The sequence below is a fragment of the Rhinolophus sinicus genome, linkage group LG01 (genome assembly GCF_036562045.2).
Source record: "Rhinolophus sinicus isolate RSC01 linkage group LG01, ASM3656204v1, whole genome shotgun sequence".
In the NCBI taxonomy this organism is placed as follows: Eukaryota; Metazoa; Chordata; class Mammalia; order Chiroptera; family Rhinolophidae; genus Rhinolophus; species Rhinolophus sinicus.
This window is the reverse complement of record NC_133751.1, coordinates 1,651,554-1,679,534: the sequence shown is the minus strand read 5'-3', so window position 1 is coordinate 1,679,534 and position 27,981 is coordinate 1,651,554. Positions and strand designations below refer to the sequence as shown.

At 61.3% G+C, this 27,981-nt stretch overlaps 1 protein-coding gene across 3 annotated transcripts; it reads left to right on the top strand.

Annotated features, from left to right (window-relative positions):
- The first annotated feature begins 211 nt into the window (after positions 1-211).
- PFKL (phosphofructokinase, liver type) lies at positions 212-27,068 on the top strand. Of its 3 annotated transcripts, XM_019745745.2 has the most exons (22): positions 212-368; positions 5,778-5,851; positions 10,163-10,240; positions 11,696-11,885; positions 12,570-12,735; positions 13,210-13,254; positions 13,757-13,865; positions 15,902-15,997; positions 16,765-16,857; positions 18,401-18,526; positions 19,428-19,492; positions 19,971-20,034; positions 21,299-21,445; positions 21,765-21,835; positions 22,309-22,396; positions 22,731-22,883; positions 24,382-24,546; positions 24,931-24,992; positions 25,149-25,260; positions 25,904-26,003; positions 26,085-26,190; positions 26,505-27,068. In XM_019745745.2, the coding sequence occupies exons 1-22, from the start codon at positions 284-286 to the stop codon at positions 26,650-26,652; spliced, it is 2,343 nt and encodes a 780-aa protein (XP_019601304.1). In that variant the 5' UTR covers positions 212-283; the 3' UTR covers positions 26,653-27,068. The 3 variants fall into 3 exon arrangements, with proteins under 3 accessions (XP_019601304.1, XP_074180528.1, XP_074180521.1); XM_074324427.1 differs by lacking the exon at positions 16,765-16,857; XM_074324420.1 differs by having other exon boundaries at positions 25,904-26,190.
- The last annotated feature ends 913 nt before the right edge of the window (positions 27,069-27,981 follow it).

Below are 27,981 nucleotides of genomic sequence, written 5' to 3'. Positions count from 1 at the left end.
CCCAGTAGTGCGCTGCTTGCTGGGCAGCCTGTTATGGAGGGTTCAGACGGCCCACATGAGCCCGGGGACCCAGGGACCTTGGGGACAGCTTTGGGCACTTTCGGAGCGGGGGCGCTGGACCCCTCTACCACAGCATCCCACCTGCAGCCGCCCTACCCGCGTGGGCAGCGGTGACCTCAAAGGGGGGCGGGGCCGGCGCGGGGCGGGGCGGGGCGAGGGCGGGATCGACAACAGCGCGCGCCGCGGCGCTGGCAGAGAGCGAGAGGCTCGACTCCGCGCCGCAATGGCCACCGTGGACCTGGAGAAGCTGCGGATGTCCGGGGCCGGCAAGGCCATCGGCGTGTTGACCAGCGGCGGCGACGCGCAAGGTGGGCAGTGTGCGGGGTCTGCCGGTGGGGGGGGCGGGGGGGCGTCCACCTGTCCCCGGGACCCTCTGCGCGCGCCCGCCACCCTCGGCCGGGCCCTGGGAGCGCGCAGCCGTCGGCTCCCCCTGGCACACGGCGCCGCCTGTCCCAGACCCACCCTGTCCACCCGGGACCCTCCCCGACGCACCGGTCGCTCGCGTACGTGCTGCACGCCACGGCCTCCGCGCCCCGCCCTCGCACGCCTGCAGGGGGTGTGTCTGCGCCCCGGCAGTGGCTGGAGGACGTAGCGCGGGGCAGGCGCTGGACTGGCCGCTGTGGCCCCTCCTGCTGACCCGGGCCCTCCCCGCGCCGCTCCTTGCCTGGCACGTGTCAGGAGTCTTGTTTCATGGAGGCCGTGCTGAGCTACGCAGGTCCCTCCGGAACCTGAGAGCCAGGCTCTTCCTGGTTCTAAAAGGCACCTGGGAACCCTGTGCTTCCCCCAATCATGGCCTCCAGGGTGGCACTGATGCCCGCACCCCTCCCATCCTACCCCCTCCATCCTGGCTGGCAGGAGTGGGGTGGCAGACCGACCCAGAACAGCCCTCTGTCTCCTTTGAGGCCTGGTGGGGAAGAGGGTGCCCTGGGGAGGTGTTTCCTTTGGCTCAGACCTGTTCTCAGCCCCGTTGTACAGGGGAAGCCCGAGGTGGGGGGCTTCCTGGTGGCCTGCCCAGGACCCTGTAGCCGAGGCCTGGCAGAGCTGGGCAAGTGCCCTCCCTGAGGGGTGGGGGAGTGAGGATGTCTGTCCCAGCAGCCTCCCTCCTGGCAGCCTGGTCTTGTCCTGAACTCGGCTCTCCCGTGCCTCTCACCTGGGATGGCCAGAGGGCTCCAGAACCCCAGGACAGACCTCAGTAGACCAGGAAACAGGACTGGAAGGGATGGAGCCTGCACAGCTGGGCTTCGTCTGCCTGCCTCCAGATCAGAAAGTACCAACACACACCTCCGCATCTCCCCTCAGAAACGGAAAGAGCTTTCACAAGTCTGGGCAGGCAGAAAGAGTCAGACTCTGTGTCCTCACCTGTGATGGGCCTTCCCCTGAGGGGCCCTTCCCTACCAGGGCAGATTGGGGCTGAGCCTGCAGGGCCTGGCCTGGCTGGCAAGCAGTGTGCCCTGCTGCATATCCGCAGCCCCTCATGGCCAGTGCACTTGCTGCCTCCCCTCCCGAGAGCATGGCCAGTGAGTCAGGCCTGGGGTGAGTGGGTTTGGAGGGTGGCCTGAGGGAAGTACTGTCCTGTGAGATTAGACCCCGGGAAAGGTCACCCTGGGAGGGCTGGACCACCTTGCCAGACGTGCAGAGAGGCCGGTGAGGCCCCCACTGCCATGGCTGCTGCGCGGCCGGTCTTCACCGCAGGCTCTGGTCTGTACAGTGGAGACAGCAGCACTAGGAGAACGGAAGGACAAATGGCACGCATTCAGGTCAGGGGGAAAAGCCCTGGGGGTGGCATGCACCTGTCCTTTCTTGGCACAGGTTGAACAGAGGATGGGGATTGGTGGGGGTGGCTGAGGGGCCCGGGAAGGTGCTGCCAGCCTGCGCAGGTGGGCCAGCCCAGGGCAAAGCCTGTCAGCTGTGGCCTCGGTGCCTCACACAAGACAGGCAGCACTCCCTCGATGTGGCTGGAGTGTGGCCGTCAGTCGTCAGTGCAGCTGCTGGCTGACTGTGGACCACTTCACTTCATGCCATTTGCTGCAAGGGTCCCTACTTCCCAGATCCCTGGCAACCTTGGCTCCCCCCCTGTTCACTCCTGCCAACCTGCAGACAACTGTTCGCCATGGTTTCTGGTTGGGGCTGTACAGACTTTCCCAGTTTAGGGCTGGGTAGATGTGAGGAGGAAGACGCAGGGCCAGCTGGTATGGTGGGAGAATGGAGCCTTTCTGTGTTGTGAGTTCTGGAATCAGTCAGTGGGCGTGCCCCCAGCCAGCTCTTCTCTAACCATCACTGCTCCTGCGATCCAGCTCCAGACGCGGGTGCTCAGGTTGCCTTCAGGCCCCCCGCCGCCCGCCCCCCCACATCCTTCTAAATAAAGGCTGATCTCGTAGAGACCTGACGGCACCACATGGGCCCTCCCGTGTGTGCCCCCCGTGTGTGCCCACGGCTGATGGCAGCCAGGGTGAGTGGGCACTTCCCTCCCAGCCACTGCGGTCTGCATTTGTTGGGATGTATGCCAACCAGCCAGCGGATGGAGTGGAGGGCCAGACCCACGTCCTGGTAGGGCTGGCATTGACCACCTCTGTGACAACCCAAGCACTTCTCTAGGGCCTTGGTTTCTCCTTCTGTAAACAGTGGAGGAGTCAAAAGGCCACCTGGCAGTTTCCTTCCAGCCAGCCTGGAAGTGGCATCCTTTGCCAGCTCGGGGTCTGTCCTTTCCTGGTGGCCACAGGAAGTGTCAGTGAGGTGAGGGAGGGCAGTTGTTTAGGGGTCACAGTACTTTGTGCAAAGTAACGAGAGACTGGCCCGCCCACCATTGCACCCTCAGTCTCTCCGGAGGGCGACACCTCCCAGCGCCTAAGTAACACACAGGTCCTGCTTTTTCCCGGTTCATCGGTAGGATGTGGATATCCTGTATTTGCAGGTGAGGGTTTAGCTCCCGCGCTCCCCACCCCATCTCATTGTGTCCCAGCCAGGTTTCATGTCTACATGTCATCTGGTAATGAAATGTCCTGCTGAGCCTGGTGTCATCTCATGGTCCCCACTCTCTTGCACATTTGTTTTCCCGGGAGCTGATTGTGACGAAAAGTCACAAATGCGTTAACCTCAGACATGAGTTTGGTGGCACCGTGGATTTCCTCCAACAGGTCATGGGTTGTACCTCCCTGCAGTTGGAAGGGTGAGGGGTCACGAGCTCCCTCAGCTGGTAGACGCAGCTGCTCTCCTGCCTACTCTTCTGATCCAGCCTAGGGTTTATTTTGAGGAAGAAAAGCAGATTAAAGGGCTATAAAAAGGCCTTTTTAAGAAGGCAGCTTACAGTGAGGTGTACAGAGGAACCCACACCCTCCAATGGCTGTCTCCAGGGCATCCGGTTCCTGGGCTAAAATTCAAGTTTTCACTGAATGTGGTCATGTGTCCTTTGAAGCTGAAAATGGTACCCTACCCCTGGGGTCCCTTGAGCCCTGCAGCAGCTGGCCAAGATGGGGTGACCGGAGAGACGGAGAGACATCCGGCTGGATGTGTGGCCACTGCCCTCTCCCCTCTCCCCCTCCTCACCCTGTCCCTGGCTGCTGGCCTCCCTCCTGCCTGCCCCAGCTGGGGTTTGCACCTTGAGACTGCAGTGGGCCCAGAGTGGCCTCACTAGTGAGGCGGGCTGTGGGAGGGTGAACTGCCCTGGCTGGCCAAGGCCAGTGAGACGCCCGACACCTCTGCCAGGACAGGGCCTGATGGGGTGTGAATCGGGGGAGGGCAGGGACATGTGCTGTTCCATCCCTCCACCCCACGAGGCCAGGGAGGGCAGGGGGCCTCAAGCAGCAGGTTTGTGAGCTTCAGACCCCGGTCCTGGGGCGGCCCAGCTGTCTGGGGAGGGTTGGTGCCCCCTGGGCTCCTGCTGCCAACTTCCACCTCCGCAGCCCCAGTTCCATGCATTTGGGGGATGTGAGACATTCATGATTTCTTTAGAAATGGGGTTCTCTGGCTAAAGTCCAGCGTGGGAGCCGCAGGTGTGGCCATCTCAGGTCCCGCGGGCCTCTGCTCTGCCTGCCCTGCCGTCTGGGTGCCCCTGTGCCGGGAGCCCCTGGACAGTGGCCAGCTGGAGCCTCGGCTGTGGGTGGGGATGGGGGGCTCGCTGTGCCCAAGGAGGAGTCGGGGTGCCTTCATGCTGTGCCTCTGGGACCCAGGCGTCTCACCCAGGCGTAGAATGGGCATATTGCAAATGCCCATGTGCTGTCGTGGCGGCTGGTGCCCTGAGCCTGCCCACTGGCTCTTCCTGAGGTGCGGGGCAGTTCTCCGTTGTCCCATGAGACCTGCTCTTTGCCCCTGGGCCCTGCCTTCCAGGCCGGAGACGTGTAACCAGGGTAAAGGTCGAGAATCCCCACGCTGGGGTCACCATGTGGACCACACAAGCGGCAAGGGACCCCGGAAGCCACGGTGCTCCTGCAGGACGCCCAGGCAGATGGGTACTGCCCACCTCGACAAGCTCAGGGACCAGGAAGGCAGGGGTTCCTGGGGGGTGTGGCCACACTGCCATTGGCACCAGCCTCCAGGGAAAAGGCTTTCGAAAGCTTAGGGACAGGTCACAGGACATGTGCACACTCGCATGCTTCAGGCTCAGCTGCTGGGAGGAAAGCGGGGGGTGGAGGAGGGGTCCTCAGGGGAGCCAAGCACAGGATGTGACTTGGCCCTGGACCTCGCATCGTAGGATGAGACCCTAAATGGGTGACTGAGGCGGTCATTCTTCCTCTCTAAGGACATGGGGAGTCCTGCCTGCCCCTTTTGTACCAAGGCACAGATGTCTTTTGTGGTGTGGACTCTTGAGAAAGATGGTTTGCATTAGTGTGGGGGCTGGGCCTGCCCGGCATGCCCGTGCGGGGCCACCGACCAGCATACCTGACTGGGCATTCTCTAGGCCCATGGCAGCTGCAGCCCTGGCCATCTGGTCACCTAGAGGCGAGGCCCCATCACACTCTCAGAGTGTGGCAGGGGGACCAGCACGCAGGTCCGCCTCTGGTGCTCCGTGCCTCTCTTGGGGCTGCTATGAGGGCTTCGTTCTGGTTGCATCTCGTGGAGGGAGCTCGGGCAGACACCTTGCCCTCTGTGGGCTTGGAACCAGCTGTGAAGGAAGGAGGCTGAAGATCTCCTGGGCTCGCAGCCTTTCCCACATGTCAATCTTTCCAGGAAGCCTGTGCTGCAGGGTAGTTGCTAGGCACAGGGGACCAGACTAGGGGAACAGGGAAGAGGGGTGGCGGCCCCAGCCTCGCGGCTCCCCTGTGCGTGTGCTGTGGGTGGCTGGAGTGCTCAGCTACACTGCCTGAGACTGTGGACCCCCCAACCCCCAGGCCCTGGGAACACTGCCCTCTGGTTGACTCATGGAGCCCACCCTCAGGGTGTATGATCTCAGGGCTAGGGGCACGGTGCTCAGGACGCTCCCTGAGCTGCCCCCAGGGTGTGGCTTGGGAGCACAGCAGGGCTGTGGGGGGAGCACGGCAGGGAATGAGGAGGGAACCCATGTAATGTTTGCCCAGCGGGTCTCCACACTCTGGTGGGAGTTTTCCTGGTTGATCTCTGGGGCAGTTTATTTCCAAATGCTCAGAAGCTGAAATGACTCGTCTTCACCCTGTGATTTGGGGCTGGAGCTCTGCTCTTGGCTTGGCACCCCCTGAAGAGGGTGGGGTCCTGGACCCCGACATCTGTGCATCTGCACTGACAGTGTCACCCTGACTGCCTTGCAGGTATGAATGCTGCCGTCAGGGCTGTGACACGCATGGGCATCTATGTGGGAGCCAAGGTCTTCCTCATCTACGAGGTAAGGCTGGGCAGGGTCCAGGCGCCACGCTGGTGGGCTCTGTGCTGGGGGTGGGGCGCTGGTGGCTGCAGAGGGGACACCTGCCCTGTCCCACAGCAGTCAGTTGTTCAACCTGGGCTCAGGCCCAGAGGGAGGGGACGATGACGTGGCGGTGGGACAGTGATCGACCAGGTGGTGACTGGGGCCCTCTCTGGGGTGGGTTGAGGACCCCGCCTGGGTCCTGTGGGGTGCACTGTGTCCCTGGGGAGACAGGATGGTGTGAAGCTGCTACCCTCCTCCTCTGAGGCCTGGGACCTCAGCCCCCACCCATCGTCCTCCGGCCAGGTCCCCCTCTGATCCCCAACCCTCCTGCACCCTGACACTCAAACCATGCGTGCCCCTTTGCCTCACCCACCCCCCAAATCCCTGTGTCACAATTGGGGCTGACACACACACACACACACACACACACAATGAATTTCTGGTTTTCTGGTGTTGCTGTGTTACATTGTTTTCACTTTTTACTCAGAAAGTAGCTAACCCAGTGCCTCCCTCCTGGCCCTGTGGGCTGTCCCTGTCCCTTCCCCTGGCCCCAGGTTGGGCAGGGCACAGCCAACCCCTGGCAGCAGTTTGCAGGCCCCTCCCCTGCAGGGCTCTGACCCTCAGACCAGCCCCAGGTTGTCTTTGGGAAGCAGGTCTCCTCAATCTCAACTGCTGGGCAGGTGGGGCCCACGCCCTGATAATGGCCTAGAACCTGTGGAGCACAGGGTGAGACTGTCCCAGGAGAGGCCTAGGTTCGTGGACGGTGGCCTCCAGACGGGCGGGGTGGGTCCAAGTCCTGGCTGAAGTCCACCTGTGGCAGGTGTGTCCCTTCACCCTTCTGACCCTCAGCTGCTTTTTCTGTTAAGTGGGGATACCCGTTGCTTCTCTGGGGATGGGGTGGGATGGTGTTAGGACACAAGAGCTAATGCAGTGTTGTGATTTAAAGCACTTTTCACAGCCGACCCTGAGAGGGGCTCAGTGAATGGGGGTGGCTTTTATTCATCCAGGAGCCCAGACTGGAGCTATCAGAGTTGATACAGGAGAGCTGCCAGCAGTGCACTCGGCCAGCAGCCAATTCTGGGGCTGCCTGGGGGCCTGGCCTGGGGCGGGGGGGGGGGAGGGCAGAGGTGACACAAAATGGGTGGTGTGCAGACATTCTAGAAGGTTCCAAGGCTAGGAAAGGAGGGTTGTGTCTGTGAGACTTTGATTCAAGCTGAGCTGACTGACCGGGTTGGGGTCTCTTGGGACTGCTGGGTGCACAGTGGGCAGGGGCCAGGCTGGCACCACCCGTGCTCGGGCTCTGTGCCTGGTCCTGGGTTTTTGCAGACTGAGATCCACCTGATCTGGTAGCTGCTTGCTAAGGACAGTGCCTGCTGTGGGTTTGCAGGCCATTTTCCTGTTTTTCTGTGCAGGGGTGGTGGTGGCAGAGCTGGCTTATATCCTCGTGGCCAAATTCCTGACCAAAGGTGGGGGGTGTGGGGGTAGGGAGGGAGGGACATGGCCCCAGCTGTTGAAGGTGGTTTGCTTGGTGGTCCCCAGACTGGGGCCTCAGTCCTCCTGTGGCCCTGAGAACCTTCTCCTTGCTCCGGTTCCTGCAGAGTGGGCCCCTGCCCCTCCAACCTGGCCAGGCCTGGGTGGGCTGGGGGCTGGGGAGGGAACCTACCATGCCCTGAGTTGGAGAACCATCCCTCCCTGGGCCCTCACTGTACTCCCCATGTGTAGTCCTCCCTCTACCCTCAGGGGCAGGAGCATTTGCCCACCCCTCCAGGGCCTCACTGCCCAGGACCTTACAGGCCTGCGTGACAGAACAGCATGGGTGAGGGTGGCCCAAAGGGAGGAGGCGGAGGGTGAGTAGATTCCCAGAGCCAAGCTGGGCTCCAGCCGCAGGCAGGAGCATGGAGGGCTGCCCGGAGGAGGCAGCCCTGCTCACCTCAGCACGCCGCTTGGCAGCATCTTTCCATCGTGTATAAAACGCACCTGCCGTCTATGCAGACGGTGTGAAGAACTCCTACTAGTAAGAAAGCGGAGGCCACGGTACAGAGGAAATGATCTGGACACCTGCCCAGGCACTCCTTAACAGAAGTGGTCCAGACGGCCAGTGGCTTGTGTCATAGGGAAGCAGTGTGTGGTCTGACAATTAGGTTCGCGAACTTGCCACCGTGTGCTTCCATCGGCAGCGCTGTACACACAGCTCGGGAAGGTTTCATAACCTCGGTCTGTATATCAGTGTCCCACAGCTGTGTTCCTGTCGCCATGTGGCGGTGTCTTGCTCAGTGGTGTTCATTATTGTTGTTGCGTGTTTCTGTGTGCTGTCGTGAGAACGTCTGAGCTTGAATTAGAGCAACGAACAAACATTAAATTTCTTTAAACTTGACAAGAGTGGAAGTGAAATCAGCGATATGTTAGTCCAAGTTGATGGGGATAATGCCAGGAAGAAAACTGCAGAGCACAAATAGATGAAACATTTTTCTGAGGGGAGAGAACGCATCGCGGATGAAGACAGGTCAGGGCAGCCAGTAACGAGCAGAACTGACGAAAACATTGCAAAAATTCATCAAATTGTGCGTCAAAATCGTAGGCTGACTGTGAGAAGCACAGCAGACCAATAAACATCGATGGAGAAACAGCAAAATCTTAACTGAAAAGCTTGGCATGAGAAAGGTGTGTGCAAAAATGGTCCCAAAGGCGCCCACCGATGACAAAAGCAAAGGAGAGTGGAAGTTTGCCACAACCTTTTGGAGAGGCAGACGATGTTTTGGGCTGTGTTATCACTGGTGATGAAACATGGGTGTACAATACGACCCGGAAACAAAGCGTCAAAGTGCACAATGAAAGTCAGCCAGTTCTCCACGACCAAAAAAGTTCCGTCAGTCCAGATCAAGAGTCAAAACGATGTTGCTGACCTTTTTTGATAACAGAGGGGTTATTCGTTATGAGTTTGTACCAACTGGACAAACAGTTAATCAAGTTTACTATTTGGAAGTGCTGAAAAGGCAGCGTGAAAAAGTTAGATGAAAATGACCTGAACTTTTCGCCAACAGCTCATGGCTCTTGCATCACGACAATGCACCAGCTCACACGGCACTGTCTGTGAGGAAGATTTTAGCCAGTAAACAAATACCTGTATTGGAACACCCTCCCTACTCAGCTGATCTGACCCCTATGACTTCTTTCTTTACCCGAAGAGAAAGGAAATATTGAAAGGAAGACATTTTGATGACATTCAGGACATCAAGGGTAATACAATGGCAGCTCTGATGGCCATTCCAGAAAAAGAGTTCCAAAATGGCTTTGAAGGGTGGACTAGGCGCTGGTGTCAGTGCACAGTTTCCCAAGGGGAGTGCTTGGAAGGTGACCATAGTGATATTCAGCACTGAGGTATGGAGCACTTTCTCTAGGATGAGTTTGTGAACTTAATTATCAGGTGTATGTGGTCATTGGGGAAATTCAATATGGAACCACCTACAGGGACTGACGTGCAGCCGCTGGGATGAGGACTAGCCCAGGCCAGCGCTGTGGCGTGGTGTCCAGGAGCCCGGCCATGAGGCTGGTGGCCAAGGAGGTCAGCACAAGCATAGTGGGTGCTGTGTGGCGGTGCCACCGCTGGCTGTGCATGCACCCCTTGGTCGTGCATGCACCCCTTGGTCAGGAGCCCTCTAGCAGGAGGTGTGTGCGTGCTTGGCAGCCTTATTTCTAATAGCCCTAAACAGGAGGCCTCCCAAATGTCCATCTCTGTGGACGGATCGTGACTGGTGCACACACAGTGGCCTGTGGTGCCGCAGACAGGCTGGGCATGGCGACATGGGACCTTGCAGACACCAGACACAGACAGTGGACACTGCTGTCATGTCTACATCTAATTGGCGCCCTTAAGAGGCAGGACAGTGCGTTCCTCTGGGAGGCTCGGGCCTGGGAAAGCCAGAGGGCTCCTGTGTGCTGGGCTTCTGTTTCTGATCTGGGCTCGGTGACCTGGGCATGGCTCGCGAACACCTATGGGCCACGTGTGGCATGAGCACTCTGCCGTGTGAGTCACACTCTGTAACACGCAGCCTTGCCAGCCCTGCACTGGGGTTCCAGAGGCCCGTCTGGGCATCCTCGTCTCTCCCCAACAGCCCATGACCGCTGGCCGACCCCGGCTTCCCCAGCCACGGTCCTGGGGTAGGGGCCTCGGCGGGCAGATCCATCGCCTGCTGCCTGTCACATGGGGTTGGCCAGGTTCCCAGTGCCCCGCTCTCAGGTAGAGTCTGGCTGCTGGGGGCACCGACTCATGCCTGTGCTCCTTGGTTTCAGGGCTACGAGGGCCTCGTGGAAGGAGGTGACAACATCAAGCCAGCCAACTGGCTCAGTGTCTCTAACATCATCCAGCTGGTAAGGCCTGTGGCAGGCTCTGCATGCATGGGAGCACACGTGTGTGCTCGCACAGGAGATATACAGAGATACGGGCACACACACAGATGTAGACACACACACAAGACACACACAGAGAAGCACACCGCGTTCCACAGAGGCTCGCCTCCAGGCTGACCCTGTCATCTGGCTGCCGTGGGGTCATGGTGTCGTAATGGCCCTCGGACATCTCCACGTGGGAGTTCCCTCAGTTCCAGCTAAGGGTGCAGGGGAGGAGGGACACTTTGGAAAAGGCACGGCGTGGCCTGCGTGGCCTCTCCATCCCTCTGCCTGGCCTCCCCGTCATCACCATCCTGAGCCTCCCAGCGACCAAGGCCTCCCTCTAACTTACTGAGGGGCCAGGATTCCTAGGAATGGTGGACTTTGAGCCATGTGTCTGGGGAGACCCTTGCCCTCCCACAGAGCTGGGACGGTGGTGCGGGCACTTGTCACCTGTTTATCCCAGGCCGCCAGTTGACACTTGGCTCATTCTAGTGGGCAGTTATCAATATTAGCCACAAATAGGCCTGCAGGAGCAGTGGGCCGGCCGGCCTGGACCCCAGTGCCCAGTGAGCTGGTGCAGGGCTCACCCAGGCATGGCCCACCCTGAGGGGCCTGCCCGCTGCTCCTGCCCAGAGCAGCCATCGCTCATGGAGTGAGTTCTCCTTGTTCCTGGGGGACAGAGTGGGTTTGCTGCCCTGGCCCTGGTCAATCCAGTGGATGTGGACATGTAGAGGGATCGGGACAGCCATTGGGAAGCCCGAGGGGCACTGGTGGGGGCAGATGAGGGAGAGTTTGGGCTCTGTCTAGAGCGTGGTGCCCCTGGGCTGGCCCATTTCAGCCTGGGGCCCCGCCTGGTGGGTCCCAGGAGCAGCATGGTGGGGGGTGGGGTGCAGTTGGCAGTGTCCTCGGGGGGCCCAACTAGAGCTGAACGGGGAGGGGCTGTGTGAATGTTGGCCTGAGCTGCTGCAGGCAGGTGCCCTTGGGGCTTAGGGAGCTTCTGGTGTTGGTGCCTAGCCCGTGGGCACGTGTGCCTGCCCTCAAGTGTGTGTGTGTGTGTGTGTATGAGTGCACGTGTGTGAGATTGTGTACGTGTGTGAGTTTGTGCGTGTGTGAGCTTGTGTGTGTTGTGCATGTGTGTTTGAACGTGTATGTGCATGTGTGAGCATGTATGTGAGCATGTGAGCATGCGTGTGTGTGTGGTGCCTGCTCATTCCATTACCTCGTTGGGCTTCCCATCAGTGGATACTGTCCTTCTCATCATGTATTTGAGGACAAAGACCCAGGGAGGTGGGACAGGCTCTGGAGGACGACTTGGACTTTGCCCTTTCAGTTCTGCAGGTCCACCAGGCCCTGCTGCCCAGCACCGGGTCGCCCCAGTGTCCCGCAGGGCCCTCTGCTGCCTTGTTAGCCAAGGCTCCTATCTCCGTTGCACAGGGTGGCACCATCATTGGCAGTGCCCGCTGCAAGGCCTTCACCACACGGGAGGGGCGCCTGGCAGCGGCCTACAACCTGGTCCAGCGCGGCATCAGCAACCTGTGCGTCATCGGTGGGGACGGCAGCCTCACCGGGGCCAACATCTTCCGCAGCGAGTGGGGCAGCCTGCTGGAGGAACTGGTGAAGGAAGGTGGGTCAGCGCTGGAGCGGGTCACGGACGGACGGCTCGGGGTGGGGGCGGGGCGGCGAGAAGGCCCCAGCACCTGTCTTTCTGCGGCCGGGCAGTGGGAATAGGCAGGGCGACAGGAGGCGGCGAGACGCTGCCTGGCTGCTGGCTGCCCAGCTGGGGTCAGGATGGCTCTCAGTGGCTGCAGAAGCAGTTGGCTGGGTTTGGTTGGCAGTGCGTTCAGTGTCTGACCTCCAGCCTCTGGGACGCAGTGTCAGGCACACCCACGCATGTCGGGCCGCCGTCCCAGGCTGCCTCATCCCAGGCTGTGTGGTGAGTCCCAACTGTAATTGATTCCCAGATGTGGTTTACAGACTTTGTCAGTTGGGAGAAGCGTAATAGTTAAAGTTACGTAACACACAAGATGCGGTCCCAGGGTCACCAGTTGAAAAGTGACCTCCTGGAGTTCAGTTCTGTGCCACTCGTGTGGCACCCGGAAATGAGGGGCGTGGTAACTCTCCAAAGCTGCACTGGAGGTCCCCGGGTCAGGGTGCTGCATTACATGATGGCATTGGGTTCAGCTGCCTCCTGCCCTGCCCTCGGGATTCCCTGTGCAGGACCTGGGAGGGGGTGGCTCCTCCCTGGGGGTGGCTGGGGTGGGGGATGGTGCGTGGCTGGTGGGGCCTCAGCCCGGCTGCTCCTTCCCAGGTAAGATCTCGGAGAGCACAGCTCAGACCTACTCGCACCTGAACATTGCCGGGCTGGTGGGCTCCATTGACAACGACTTCTGCGGCACCGACATGACCATCGGCACGGACTCCGCCCTGCATCGCATCATGGAGGTCATCGATGCCATCACCACCACGGCCCAGAGGTGCGTGACTCCTGTGACCCCCTGGCCCGGCCAGGCCTCTAGGCCAGCGAGCTGGGGATCCCGTTCTCCTGGTGAAGGGCGAGGCCACCACTCGGCAGGGGCCTTGGGCCATGGTGCATCCCATTGGGGGTCCTCGGGCTTATGGCTGGTGGTGGCCAGGCCTGCACAAGGTGAATGGCCGTCAGCCTTAGGAGCGGAGGTCAGTGAAAACGAGCCCAAAACCAGCCCAAAGGCTGGTTGGGAGCCCGAGGCCACATTTTGCTCAGACACGTGACTGCCCTGGGAATGAGAAGGGCTGTGTGTCCTGCTACTCCTGTGTCCGCAGCATCACTTGGGCACACATGGGGCGTGAACAGCGTGTCCTGGTCCCTGTGGATTGTAGGAGACTGTTTCTGCTGGCCCATGAGGCCGAGCTGCACAGCTCAGCTCACAGAGGCCTGGCACTAACGCCTTCTGCCCTTTCCGTGTCCACAGCCACCAGAGGACCTTCGTGCTGGAGGTGATGGGGCGGCACTGCGGGTAAGGGGGGGTCAGAGGGCTGCCCTGGCTAGTCGGGGCCTCTGGGGAGCAGTGGGTAAGGGGGGTCAGGGGGCTGCCCTGGCTAGTCGGGGCTTCTGGGGAGCAGCAGGTAAGGGGGGTCAGGGGGCTGCCCTGGCTAGTCGGGGCTTCTGGGGAGCAGCGGGTAAGGGGGGTCAGGGGGCTGCCCTGGCTAGTCGGGGCTTCTGGGGAGCAGCGGGTAAGGGGGGTCAGGGGGCTGCCCTGGCTAGTCGGGGCTTCTGGGGAGCAGCGGGTAAGGGGGGTCAGGGGGCTGCCCTGGCTAGTCGGGGCTTCTGGGAGCAGCAGACAGGCGTAGTGCCTTCAGGGCACCTGGCACGGCTCATTTAACACTGCACATTTACGCTGTGGCTATGAAGGCTGGGGTGCTGGAATCCATCATCTCTGGGGCTGGGATACAGGGAGAAGGACAGGAGGCGGGGCTCAGAGTGACCTGGGTCCGGCCCTGAGCAGATGGCCCCTCCAGGTACCTGGCCCTGGTGTCCGCCCTGGCCTCGGGGGCCGACTGGCTGTTCATCCCCGAGTCGCCCCCTGAGGATGGCTGGGAAAACTTCATGTGTGAGAGGCTGGGCGAGGTGAGTGGGCAGGGTCTTCTGCCAAGGGTCCCGCTGCAGGCCACTCTACCAGTGCAGAGGCAGGTGTCCCCACGGGAGTGTCCCCAGGGCTTGTGGCCAGCTCTGACCCATTTGTCTTCACTGTGGCTCAACAAGCATCTGCCGGTGTCCCCCTGGGAGCAGCACCCATTGAGGATGGGGGAGGGGTGCAGTGCTGGCGCAGTGGACATGCCTGGAGCAAGGGCAGAGGGGAACAGTGATGGCATTCCTATCCCATGTGACTGTGGTGGTGGCATCACTCCCATCCACTGCTGGACACTCCCCCCCCCCCCCCAATGATGGCTTTCCAGCCCTGCCTAGGGCACCGGGAGGTGCTGAGGGTCAGGACCAGCTTCTAGAACCTTCCTCAATAAAGCCAAGGGCAGGGCCGAGTAGAGCCCAGCGGGTGAGGCTGGCCAGATGCCCATGTTCTCTCCTGAATGGAGTCCTTTCACCCCTCGGGGCCATTGCCCTGGCTACCTCCCTGTGGTCAGTACTGACACGGGGGAAGGGGCAGGAGCAGGGACATTGTCAGGCTGGCTTCCTAGGGGCTGTGAGCTCGGACCCTGAGCTGGGGGAGGTGGCCTCGTGAGCATGGGGAGATGGGACATGAAGCAGTGTCCCCAGCAGAGAGGCCCAGAGTGGGCCGTGGAGGCAGGAGCAGACAGGGAGGCAGCTGGGGCACTGAGGCCTTGTCTGGAGAGATGACAGGGGGGCCTGGATCTGGGGTGCCCAGAACATGGCTCTCTCCAGGCTCCTCAAGGTGGAGTTGGGGAGGTGGTTCTGGCCAGGGCAGGAAGACGCTACCCTGGGAACCCCCAAGGTCCCCGCACTAGGGCCGGTTGGCCCCTCTGCCAGGCCTGGGTTCAGTGGTGGACAGGAGGGCTCTGATCAGGGCTGGGGGGAGGGAGGTGCTGAGCCAGGAGAGGCGTCCTCAGATCAGGGGTCTTGAGGCCTGTCGTCTGGATTCGAGGCAGGGGCCTCGGTATTGGGGGTTCTTGGTTGAACTTGGCCTTGGCTTATTCGCCGAGAACTCAGGATTGGGCTTTCCTGGAAGTGGCCTGGACTTGGGGTGGGCACGCCCTGGTTCTTTCTGCTCCCTGTGAGGCCTCAGGCCCTTCTGGGTCTTCCCTCAGCCTCAGTTTACCAACCTGTAAGGTGCAGGTGCTGCCCTCTGCCCTGCCTACCTCCTGGGCTGCAGCAAGGGAGGCTTAGGCTCCTCTGCTCCCCCTGCAACCCCATCTCTGGGCGTCACCTCACCTGCACCAGTGCCACCTCCTCCAGGCAGCCCTCCACTCCCAGTTCTGCCCACATTGTGCAGAGACTATTTTACCCTGTGAGGCTCTTCAGGCAGATGCTGTGGGTTAGTCACGTGGCTTGTGGGTCAGAGTGAATCCCACCATGTGCGTGTCAGGTCCTTAAAGAAGTGAAGGCATGAAAAGCACTTCAAAAGCCCCAGAGAGCATTCCTTCCCACCCCACTGATACATGGCGTGTGGGTCCCTTAGGTGCCACCTTTCAGCCTCCCACAGCCCCAGGGAGGGGGAATTGCTCCACAGGCACAGGTGGCTGTTGGCCAGCTCTGTGAGGTCACCCATTCTAAGGACGAGAAAGTAGAGGCTCAGGCGATCTCAGTGTCCCAGATTAGTGGCTGGCAGGACTGGCTCTGCCACCACAGGACCTATTGTGGGGGGTCCCTCTGCCCCTCCATCCCAGCTCCCAGCCCCTAGTCCTGGGGAGGCTGTGGTACCATGTGTCTTCCTGCCTGGATGGGAGTGTCACACCCCAAATGCCACCTGAACCCTTTGCCTGGTCCCTGCCCTGAGGGCCCCTTGTCCCTTTGATGCCCCCCACTTCCCAGGCCTGCAGCAAAGACCCCCCAGCCTGCCCTTCCCATATGTCCCCAGTCATATGGGTTGTGGGCCCCATGGTGTGGACCCCAGCAAGGGCTGGAGGGTGGCGGCCATGTCGGGGCTGGTGTCTGAGGCTGGCCTCTGAGCCCGGGTGTCTGTGACCCAGACGCGGAGCCGAGGGTCCCGGCTAAACATCATCATCATCGCCGAGGGCGCCATCGACCGCAAAGGGAAGCCCATCTCCTCTCGCTACGTGAAGGACGTGAGTGCGGAAGGGCCCCCAGCAGACCTGGCCACGTGGGCGGCTCCCCTTTATCTCCAGTCCTCAGTGCTCTTGCTGGGCCCCCCTCCCTGCAGACAGGAGGCCCTGGAGGGCTTCCTCATGCCCAGTGATAACCAGATGTGGGCTGCATGTACCCAGGGGTCCCCAAGACGACCTGGCCCCAGAGGCGAGGTGTGCCCCCAAAACTGTTCGGAGCCCCCCATCCTCTGGTTTCCAGTCTTCATTCACAACATGTTCCCTGCAGGGCGAGGCCCTCCTGGCATCTCTACCCGTGCACACTCGTGGAGACACACGTCTGTCCTTACACGGAGACACGTCCACACACTCCCATGGAGACACACACGAAGTCACACATCCACACACTCCCATGGAGACACACATGGAGTCACACGTCCACACACTCCCATGGAGACACACACGGCGTACACGTGCACACACTCCCATGGAGACACACCCGGAGTCACATGTGCACACACTCCCATGGAGACACACATCTGCACACTCACACAGATACACGTGCACAGTCACACGGAAACACCCACATATACACAGAAACATATCCACATACTCACATGCTCTGAGCATGAACCTTGGGCTGGCTCTTTGGGGACCTGGGGTGCTGACACCCCAGAATTCCGGAAGCGGGACATGGGATGGGGGAGGACCAGGGTTGGGGGCCTGTGGGAGGCGGGACAGTGGGGTGGGCAGCAAACCCAGGGAGGCGCTTACTGTCTCCCATTGAGCAGCTGGTGGTCCAAAGGCTGGGCTTTGACACGCGTGTGACTGTGCTGGGCCACGTGCAGAGGGGAGGGACCCCCTCAGCATTCGACCGCATCCTGGTAGGTGGGGCATTGCTCTGGTCCTGGGCGTGTGTGTGCGGGTGAGTGTGCATGCGTCTGAGTCTGGCCCATAGCCTGGGCTCCATAGCTCTTACCCTGGGGGAGCCATATGCTGGGGAGGGGCCCCGCTGGATTCTGGCCTCAGTGCCATCGTCATTGTGATGACTGTTGGGTCCCCCTCATCCTCTACAAAGTGGGAATCATGTTGTAGCCACATGGAGGCAGGGTCAGGGACCAGGGAGGCCCCATGGGTGGTAAAGTACCTCCACGTGAGGGCTGGTCACCCCGGGTGGGGGCTGGGGACCACCCAGACCACTGCTGGAGTGAGGCCCTCGGTGAGTCACAGCTGCTGTACCGCCCGGAGCCTTCCCAGGAGGCCTCAGTGTGTGGTCTCCTCAGCCCCACACAGCAGCGGGGACGCTGCCTTCCCAGAGGGGCCTTGCTCACCTGGCCAGGTACCTTTACATCCTATGTGAGGCCTTGGGTGCACTCGGGGAGCCTTCTGAGGGGCCTGGGACATCAGGGCCAAGCACTGGCCCCCCATCAAGCCTGGGCAGCAGGGATGGGCTGGGGTCTCCCCAGCTTGCAGGAGAGCAGGCTGGCCTGCTGGTGTCATGGATGCTGGTGGAAGACATGAAATGCTTGGGTGAGACAAAGGACAGTGTTACCCATGGCCAAAGAGACAGCATTTTGTGCTGGTCCCTGAATCCAGTTCCCATAGGACACCTCCCCACAGTGTGTCTCATCACAGGAGAGAAGCCTGAGCTCAGGGAACCCGTCCTTCCCAGTGAGCTGTCAGCATGGTGCTCCCAAGGGGACAGGGAGTTTCTTCCTAGGCTGTTCCTGACACAGACCTGCCTTGCTCCCAACATGGGCAGAAGGCCCCAAGGACACAGGGAGTGCCATCTGCGGGCACAGCTGGAGCAGGGGACCCGTTCACCGTGTCACTGAGCAGAGCACGGTGACCGCAGACCTGTCTGCTCCCTTGGCAGGGCCAGGACCTGCATTTGTAATTTGTCCCCAAAGAGGGCAGTTCCTAAATGTTTTAGCTGGTCCAGCCTAGCAGCCCACATCCATCATTTGCACACACACCAGGAAAGTTGTGACATAAACGAGCCCTAATCAAGAAGCCTTGTCATAGTGGAAAGAACCCCAGAAACCTGGCTCCAACCTTGCCCTTCCCCATCGGGCTGAGTGACCATGGACGAGGCATGTCACTGCTGTCTTGAGGTGCGGGACCACACGGTCCTGGCAGGGTTGTGCAAGACCCGGGAAGTGGTGCCCGGGTGACTGTTGTGAATGGTGGTCATCGTAAGTCACTGTTTCTGGTGCCACTTGTTCTAGAAACTTCGGCCAGTGTGTGTGGGAGCTCTGGAAGTTGAGGGTCTGTGCATCTGCAAAGTGACATCGAGCGCATGGTGTGGGGGCCGGCTCAGTGCAGCCCCCAGAGCAGAGGGGGGCCAAGCAAGTGTGTATGTGCGTGCATGTGTGTGCACGTTGAGCGGTGGGCTGCACCTGCCTGAACCCCCCGCTCTCCACTTAGAGCAGCAAGATGGGCATGGAGGCGGTGATGGCTCTGCTGGAGGCCACGCCCGACACGCCAGCCTGTGTAGTCAGCCTCTCCGGGAACCAGTCCGTGCGGCTGCCCCTCATGGAGTGCGTGCAGGTGGTGAGTACATGGCCTCCCGAGGGAGGTGCCCGGGGGCCTCTGTGGCTCTCCCCTTCCCCCCAGTACCACCTGTCCTTCCAGGCCTCTCGGGGCCCCAGCAGGCTGCCTGCAAAGGTCCCTCTGCCAACCTCGTCTCTGTGTCGCATGGAGCAGGCGACACACACATCGCCACCTCCTGTCCTGGCTGTCTGAGTGCATTACCCGCCCCTCCCCACCCCCAGCTGGCCTCAGGGTATCTGAAGCCTATTGCCCTCCAGGTGGGAGGGGGTGTGAGCATGTGCTCCAGGTGGAACAAGGCCCAAGAGAGGTGGGAGTTAAGCTGAGGGTATGTAGCTTCCCGGAGCTGGTGGCCGTGGACTCACCTTGCCAACTGGGTAGGGGGGCATTTGGTGGGAAAATGGGAGCAGGAGGAGTGGTTGGCTAGAGCCACTGGGTGAACTGGCAGGCAGTGTGGGGACATTGGGTGTGGCCGGACCAGGAGCCGCCAGAAGGAGGAGTGGGAGGTGAGGGCCGAGAGGCCGAGAGGCTGAGAGGCTAAGTGTGGGGACGCTGGCCCCGGCTCCACAGGTTGGGGGGCCCTGCAGCCAGGGGTGGGTGGTGGGTGGAGACGCTGACACTTCTCTTGGAAGAACCTCCTGCCACGACTTCCACCAGCCCTGTCTGGGCAGGCGGGGTGTCGACTGTGGGTCTGGGGACCAGGCAGGCCCTCGTTGGGCCCCCAGAGGCTGGGGAGGACCTGGTGGCCAGGTCAGATGGGGTCTTCTGGGCCTCAGCAGCCCTCCTGATTGCTGTCCTTGGCAGTGACCGCTGCCTGGCAGGTGTGGGACAGACCCAGCGACTCGGGGCAGCCGTGCAGGCTCCAGGCCCCCTCCCCCAGGCTGTGCTTTTTGTTTCCTTTAAGACAAAGGAGGTGCAGAAGGCCATGGATGAGAAGAGGTTTGAAGAGGCCATCCAGCTCCGCGGCAGGTGAGGGCCTCGCGGGCTGGGGGTTCACGGCACGTGGAACATGCACACCTGCAGGGATGGCACACTGCACTCTGCCGAAACCCTTCCCTCTGCGCGTGTGCGGCCAAGCAGTGTGCAGGAGGAGGGGGCCCAGCGGTCCTTGAGGCAGGAAGTGGGCGGGCCGAGGCCCGGACAGGAGCTGCCAGCCAGGACAGGCGGGGTGCGGGCACTGGCTTTGCTGAGAGGATGTGGGGATCGTGTTTTCAATGGGGTCTCCCACAGTTATGGCACCCAGCCAGGGTGTGTGGTGATGACACTGGGGAGGTGGGCCGCACCTTGTCAGCCCCCTCCTGGGAGCAGCGGGCAGGCCTGCGCTGTGCTGAGTGGTATGGGTGTGGGCGTAGCCGTGGGTGTGATTGTGGGCGTGTCTGTGGGTGTGGCTGTGGGCATGGGCGTGGCCGTGGGCTTGGGGCATGATGCACAACTGCTTCCCTTCCAGGAGCTTTGAGAACAACTGGAACATTTACAAGCTGCTTGCGCACCACAAGCTCTCCAAGGAGAAGGTGAGCTGGTGCAGTCGTTACTGCTGCTGCTGACTCTGCCCGCAGACTCTGCCTGCCGCCCACCAGGGTCCGGCTGGGCCAGACCCTGCCTCCTGTGTGGGGTCCGAGCCGTGGGCTCGGCCTCTGCTTGACCATTGTGGGACTCCAACAGCCAATGTCTGGGCCTGGAGGTCATGCTGGCTGGATGCTTATGAGACAGCGGCAGGAAATTAAGTCAGGCCCACAGATTTAAGTCAGGAGAAAAGGGATCTGATGGCTAAAAACTGGGGAAACGGGCTATCTTCAAAATAAGGATGAGCACAGGACTCGTTTCTGAAGCCCCGGCAGACGTGGAGAGGATCCCAAGACAGTGCTGGGCAGTGGGGCCCGGGCCATGGCCATGGGGTGGCCAACAGAAGGCAGCGGCTTCGGGGTTGGTCAGTGCCTGAGGCTGTGGTCACTCACGTTGCCACCATTTTGAGGCGAACCCTGCAGTGTGTCTCCAGCCTGGGGTGCTCACCACCCTACCAGTGTCACCTTTTGTGTCCCATCCCCAGCCCCCCTGTTATCCCAGGAGCTAGTGAGGGACAGGCAACCCCACTCCCCGCCCCTGAACTGGCTGTAGTGTGGGCCGCACGTCCCCTCCCAGAACTGGCAGGAGCGTGACAGCCTCTGGGCAGCAGGGCTGCTCTTTCCGGGACCCACTGCAGCCACGCCACTGGGGGAGCCCCTGGCCACATGTGGCCACGGAGCCCCTGGAATGAGGCGTGCCGGCCGGGGTGCAAGGACACATGCAAGAGGGGTGTGGAGTGGCAGTCAGTAGTTTTGCACGTTGGTTCCAGGTGGAGGAGATCACATGTCGTCAGGGTAGATAAGCCCTCGTAGTGTCACCTGCTGCCCCATGCTTAGCATGATCTCCCTCTCTCTGCATCAGTGCCGCTCGCTGAGGACTTGGGGTGCTGGCTGCTGACTCCTGAGTGCGGGGTGATTGCTGAGCTTCCAGGCAGGCTAGGACTGTGGCCTGAATCCTCACTGCTGCCCCCACGAGGGCGCTGGGCCCGTGGGGACCCAGTCCTGCTGAAGTCCGTGGCCTGCCCTGCAGTCTCACGAGCCAGGCCTGCCCTGCAGCCCGTTCACTTTTTGCCAGAAGCTTGTGGCGTCCTGAAGACAGATTTGTCACTCCCGAGGGCGTCAGGCTGGCAGGAAACTGTCTGTCCTGATTGTGTCAGGTCAGTGGCCCTCCGCAGCCCCCTGCTCACACCCTTTCTCGTCTCCTTCTCTGAAGACCAGCTTCTCCCTGGCCATCCTGAACGTGGGGGCCCCGGCAGCCGGCATGAATGCAGCAGTGCGCTCGGCGGTGCGTTCCGGCATTTGCCAGGGCCACACCGTGTATGTGGTGCATGACGGCTTCGAAGGCCTGGCCAAGGGTCAGGTAGGTACACGGTGGCCAGGCGTGTGGGGCATTGGCTGGTTTATGACCCACCCCCGACTTTCTCACAAACAAATGAGGACTCCGTGTGGAAATGCAAGGAGTGGCCGTTCAGGTCCCTGAAGAAAACGGGTCAGAGGACGAGGGAGAGGGGTTAGCTGTGCCCTGCCCAGGGCCCTGAGACCTGCGGCATGATGGTCGGCACTGGCATGGCCTCTGTCCCCGTGCGTACATGCTGTCCCTGAGCACAGGTCCGGCACCTGAGGGAGAATCGCCCAGTACCTATGGCCTGCCCCTCTGCAGCTGTGCCTCCCTCTTGCAGGTGCAAGAAGTGGGCTGGCACGATGTGGCCGGCTGGCTGGGGCGTGGCGGCTCCATGCTGGGGACCAAGAGGTGAGCAGTGGGCGGCTGGGGTGGGAGATGCAGAGTGTGGGCTCAGCAGGGGCTGCACGGGGACCAGCCCGGCCCGGGCTAGGTTACCCCTTCTGGCTGGCAGCCTGCCACAGCGGGCTACAGGGCGTCCTGCCTGGGACTTCCTGACTGAGGGTTCCCCTGAGGCCACGTGTGTAGGGGAAGGCTGCTCAGCGGCCTCACACCTGCAGAGATCTCACAGGCTGCAGAGGCGAGGGGCTCCCCATCACCTGGCCAGTGCCAGCGAGGATGCTGAGTGGGTGCCAGCCCCCCCGCCGCATGGCTGGGTGCTGAGCTTCTGCTTCTGCCTCTAACCTGCAACAACACCCCCATGGGGCTTGTGTTGTCCCCGGGTTAGAGGCGGGTCAGGGACAGGTCAGAGCAGCGTGGCTGTGTGAACAGTGGCTTGGTGGTCTGCACCGGCCACATGCTGGTCTGATTGTTCCCCACTGTAGGACGCTGCCCAGGAGCTACATGGAGAAAATCGTGGAGAACATCCGCACGTACAACATCCACGCCCTGCTGGTCATCGGCGGCTTTGAGGTGAGGCCACCGCCGGGGACAAAGTTTGGGGAAGGGACCCGAGAGCGGCTCCCTCTGCCCTTCCAGAACCACATGTGCAGGGAGGTTACCACAGGCCAGTGGACTGATAGGAGCATTTGGCTTTGGAGGGTTTTCACCTTTTTCTGAACTTCACTGTTCAGATTAAAGCTGGAAGCCCAGGTGCTGGTGGCGGGGAAGGGGAGCAGGGGGTGGCCTCCTTCCTGTCCTCTTTGGATCCCACTTTCCCTGGCCCATGGGGGCTGCAGAGCTGGGGTGGAGCCCCCCTTCCCCACCACCCCAGCCCCACTGGGTCCTGAGCCCCTGGTCCCCGCAGGCCTATGAGGGGGTGCTGCAGCTGGTGGAGGCGAGGGGCTGTTACGAGGAGCTGTGCATCGTCATGTGCGTCGTCCCGGCCACCATCAGCAACAACGTGCCAGGCACCGACTTCAGCCTGGGCTCCGACACCGCCGTCAATGCCGCCATGGAGGTAGGACGCCAGGACCCCTGCCGCCCACTCGGGCTGGCCACAGCGGGTGGGGTGGCTGCGGTGTGCCCCCAGGAGGCGGGACACGGGAGGAAAGAGCACAGTGGTAGGTGCCCGGGGGCTGCCTCGGGTGCAACAGGGTGTAGGGCCCACCTGGCTGCCTGTCTGCGGGGTGGGCAGAACCCGGCTGTGCCTTGAAGCTTTATGGGTGCCAGGCAGAGGTGTGGCTCGGGTCACAGAGCGTGAGGATAACTCCGGTCAGGGCTGAGCCCACTCATTGTCCTAATGTAGAGGTGTGGACGGCGAACCATGGTTCCGTCTAGGGAAGTGGTCACACGTGGATCTGGTGGGAACCGAGGCTGCCAGATGGGCCTGGGGAGTGATTGCTCGGGGGGACCCGGCAGTCATTACAGCTGTTCTTCTCCGTGGGCGTCCCAGGAGCAGGACCATTCCCGCAGGAGCCCAAGCAGGGTGTCCCCAGCAGAGCCTCTTGGGGGCCTCCTCACTCCACCCTCGAGCCCTTTCCCACCCTTCTCTGACCCCACAAAAGCTCAGCTTCCCTTGGGGGCTCAGACCTCTGTGTGGGGCCCCATCAGGTTCTGTGTGTCAGTAGAGAAAGGAGACAATACGACTACAACAAACAGGGGACTGAAGGAGACCCCCTCAATCTCCCAACCCAGAGATCCCCTGATCCTCAGGGCTTTCTTCGAATCCCTGGCCATCCCCACCAGCTGTGGGTCGCTCGTGGCTGCTCTGAGCCTTTGGTGCCTGCCCCTCATCAGCCCCAAATGTGGGCCTGTGTTCTTTGCCTCTGTGACAGGGGAGGTGGTTTTTTCCTTTTAAATTATCTTTTTTTATTATTTGCCCATTTTTCTCTTGACAAGTTTTCTTTTTTATTTGCAAGTGCTCTTTACATATGTAGGCTGTTGACCCTTGGGCAGACATTACAGCTATTTCCTACTCTTTGTTATTTGTCTGTTATCTGGGATTTAACTTCATGGTTCAGAACCCAGGAACCTACTTATGTTATTTCCTTTTTCTCAATTTTCTATTTCATGTTACAATTCTTTTCAAACTCATTCAGAGTTAAGATTATTAATACAGGTCACATTGTCAAGAGCATCATGTTACTTGTTATGTTGCCGATCCCTTGTTTACAATGACATACAGTGGCAGCATTGACTTTCCCCGTTCACAGATGAGACGTGAGGGCCCCACGTCAGGGAGACCCTCTAGCAGTGTCCCTGGCCTCTGCCCCACGATATGCCAGTGACACCCCCGCTGTCCCCCCGGGGGCAGAATCTCCCCAGTTGAGGACCCTGATTCTGCGTGGTCTGTGGAGAGCCTGTGGTGAGGGCTGTAGAGCCCTGGGCACGAGGGGTGTGAGACTGCCCGGGCCTCCTCCCAACCTCTGTCACCTTTGGAGAGAGACCAGGTCCTTGCAGCATAGCGGCTCCCTGTGGCCCACTGGGGAGGACCCTGACCACTCCTGACCCCCCAGAGCTGTGACCGCATCAAGCAGTCGGCCTCGGGGACCAAGCGCCGTGTGTTCATTGTGGAGACCATGGGGGGCTATTGCGGCTACCTGGCTACCGTGACCGGCATTGCCGTGGGGGCTGACGCCGCCTACATCTTTGAGGACCCTTTCAACATCCAGGACTTAAAGGTGAGCCGAGCCCTCAGCCTTCTGCTACTGCAGACCACCCAGCGCAGCTGAGTGCGTTCCTTCCTACAACACATGAGAGCCAGCCCGGCACAGCGGCTGGGCCCGGCCAAGGAGCCTCGGCCCAGCAGGCTGGGGGCTCACTGCCTGTGAGGGGACCTGGCCCGTGACCACTGTGCCCTGACCCATCTGCATTGTCTTGCCTCGTGTTTATGTTGTGGCTTCCGTGGCTTCACAGTCCAGCCCCACCTCCCAGCGCCCTCCTGCATGGCCCCCCATCACCTGTGGGCCCTGGTGTTGGTTAGGCTGGAATACTCCTTCCCAGGCAGCCTGCCTTCCAGCGGCGGTGGGGGCAGTGCTGGCTCACCGTGTCCTTTGCCCCTGCAGGCCAACGTGGAGCACATGACGGAGAAGATGAAGACGGAGATCCAGAGAGGCCTGGTGCTTCGGTGAGGCCGTGGGCGGGCCTGGGCTCTGGTGGGACGAGGGTCTGCCCAAGCCGTGGTGGGCACCAAACAAGGTGCAGGGGGCTTTGGAGAGCGGTGGTGGGGTCAGCGTTCCCAAGAGGCTCCCACTTAAGCCAGGCCTCCTGCTCCTCTTTCCAGAAATGAGAAGTGCCATGAACACTACACCACAGAGTTTCTGTACAACCTCTACTCCTCTGAGGGGAAGGGAGTTTTCGACTGTAGGACCAACGTCCTGGGCCACCTGCAGCAGGTGCGGCGTGTGGCATTGTGGATTCTGGAAGGTCGTCCCCTGTGGGCCCTGCCTCCATCTGTTCCCAAGCCAGGGGCCCCAGGAGGACATGGCAGGATGAGGGCTTCCTGTGCGTGTCCTTCTGGGGCACCTGGCTCTGGGTCATTGCTGCTTCATGCTCACACGCCCTGGCTGGAGGGAGCAGCACTGCATCGCACAGGGGGGAGACCAGGCTCCTGTCCACTGAAGCCTCCCTGCTGGGAGGGGTGGGGCCGCACCCCTGTGGCCACCTCCTCCACGTCTCCTCCCCTTCTCAGCCTCCTGGTGGCCCTGCAAGAAGCTGGATCTGTGGGGTTTCCCAACCTGACATGAGGGTTGTGTGCACCCCAAAAGCTCCCCACTCCCAGAGGGTCCTTGCTCACTGGTGGTGGGGCCTGCCTGCTGGATGCAGGGGCCCTTGGAGGCCACCCCATCCAGTGACTAGTCAGCCTACTGCCCAGCCTCTGCTTTTATGCCAGATTTGAGGTGGAAAGAGGGGCCAGGAGTGCTCCAGGCAGAGGGGATGGGGTATCAGAAGCTGGCGGGAGGGCTCACCTGAGGTCACAGTGGGGCCAAGTTTAGGGACTCCTGGGGGCTGGACCTTAGCCTCACCCACTATTTCCAGGGTGGGGCTCCAACCCCCTTCGACCGGAACTACGGGACCAAGCTCGGGGTGAAGGCCATTCTCTGGATGTCCGAGAAGCTCCGGGCTGTCTACCGCAATGGTAGGGGGGCAGTGGGCCAGCCTGACCTTGCCCTTGGCTGCAGCCTGGGCATGGCGCTGCAGCACGTGCCTGTGTCCACAGGGCGGGTGTTTGCCAACTCCCCCGACTCGGCCTGTGTGATCGGCCTGAGGAAGAAGGTGGTGGCCTTCAGCCCTGTCACTGAGCTCAAGAAGGATACGGACTTTGAGTGAGTCCCTGGGAAGGGCAGGTGGAGCATTGGGCCCACAGCTCCCAGGTGGGTGTGTGGGACGGGGCAGGGGTGAGGCAGGCCAGCACAGCGCAGGGGTGAGGCGGGCCAGCAGCACCGTCAGGTCTGAGTCCCCACGAGTGTGCTGAGCCCTCCTGGCTGCAGGCCCCAGAGGGACGGGGACCCCAGACGCCACTGCCATGGGCCCCTCACATGCAGGAGCCAGGCAGGTCGAGGGTTCAGAGGAGGGGTGTGCTCCTGGTGGGGGCTCTGGCCCCAGGAGGTGCCCTGACCCCTGACCCCGCCCGCCCCAGGCATCGAATGCCCCGGGAGCAGTGGTGGCTGAACCTCCGGCTGATGCTGAAAATGCTGGCCCACTACCGCATCAGCATGGCCGACTACGTGTCCGGGGAGCTGGAGCACGTCACCCGCCGCACGCTGAGCATCGACAAGGGCTTCTGAGGCTGCGCCGCTGGGCTGCGCCGCTGGGAGCCTGCGGGCAGGCGGCAGTAGGCAGGCTGCGGCCCTCTCGGCCCTGCTCCAAGCGGCTCACAGGACGGAACTGCCCCACTTCCTGTTCCCCACTGGGCTCTCCTCCGGGACGGAACACCCCGGGCACCCACCTTCCAGCCTTGGGGGATGTGGGGCACCTGAGTCTTGACACCACTGCCCCTCCTCCTCAGCCCCCTGCATGGCCTGAGCCTGTCCCCCTGCCGGCTCCTCACCCTCACCAGTCCTTGGGGTCCAGCACCTAGGTCTCTGTGCCAAGGGGGGGGTGTCCCCATGGGCCTTGCTGTGACTGCTCCTGTATGCACTGGCCACTGTGGCTGACCAGAGCTTGTCACCTTTTTTAGAAATAAAATCACCCTGACAGTGGAGTGCTATCAGTCTGTGGAAAGCAGGGCCCATGGAATCTTCTAGGGACGGTAGGCTGGCTGGTGGTCGGAAGGGGGATTGGCTCTAGAGCTGTTCTCTGGTCCGTAAAGACCCTTTGAGGGGGTGGGTATCGAGGAGGGGGAGGAGGCCAGAGGCTTCACCACCATGGGCTGTGGGCTGATCCCCCACAAGTTCTGGGGCACCTGGGGGACCAGTTAACCTGGACCACACCAGGTCACACTTTGGTGGGACTCCTGTCACTCCTGAGCTCACTGCACCCTCTTTCTTTTCCAACTGTGGCTACCTGGGCACTTAGCCAGGCCTGCTCCCGGCCTGCACTCCTGCCATCAGCACCTTCAGGGGCTCGGGACGAGGTTCTGGGACACATGAGGCTTTTTGGGGAGGCCCTGGCCACATCAGGGGTCCTGGGCAGGGGGCCTCCTGGTTGGGCCAAAGCTGGCTCAGTGGCTCTAGGGACCAGGCTGGGGCCTTTTGTTCCTCGGGCTGCCTTCATGTCCCCACAGATCTTGGCAGGCAGCCTTGGTCACTCCAGAGGGACAGCAGCCATGGTGGGGCTAGCCCTGCACCAGAGGCCCACACCAGCCTCACCATTTTGGCCCAAGAGCCTGACAGCTTCTGGGTGCCCATTTCTGGAGCAGAGCCCTCGGGTCTGCCCTGCTGCCCTGAGTGGGGGCTGTTCCGGGGCAGGCTGAGTGAGTGATGTGTCCTCCTGGGCCTGAGGCCCCTCCTGTGTAAACGGGCTAATGGGACACACACAGGGTATAATGCCAAGGCCCGCTGCACCTGAAATCCTTGCTTCAGGGTTACGTGGGGAGTTTGGAGTGGGCACTGTCAAGTGCCTGGCAAAGACCAGAGGCCATGGATGGACATGCTGTCTGTCTTTGGTCCATCTTG

Coding starts and splice junctions, on each gene's coding strand:
- PFKL (XM_074324420.1), top strand. CDS start 284: ATGGCCACCGTGGACCTGGAGAAGCTGCGGATGTCCGGGGCCGGCAAG. Junction 19,493..19,970: donor GCCATCCAGCTCCGCGGCAG/GTGAGGGCCTCG, acceptor CTTCCCTTCCAG/GAGCTTTGAGAACAACTGGA. Junction 26,191..26,504: donor AAGAAGGATACGGACTTTGA/GTGAGTCCCTGG, acceptor CGCCCGCCCCAG/GCATCGAATGCCCCGGGAGC.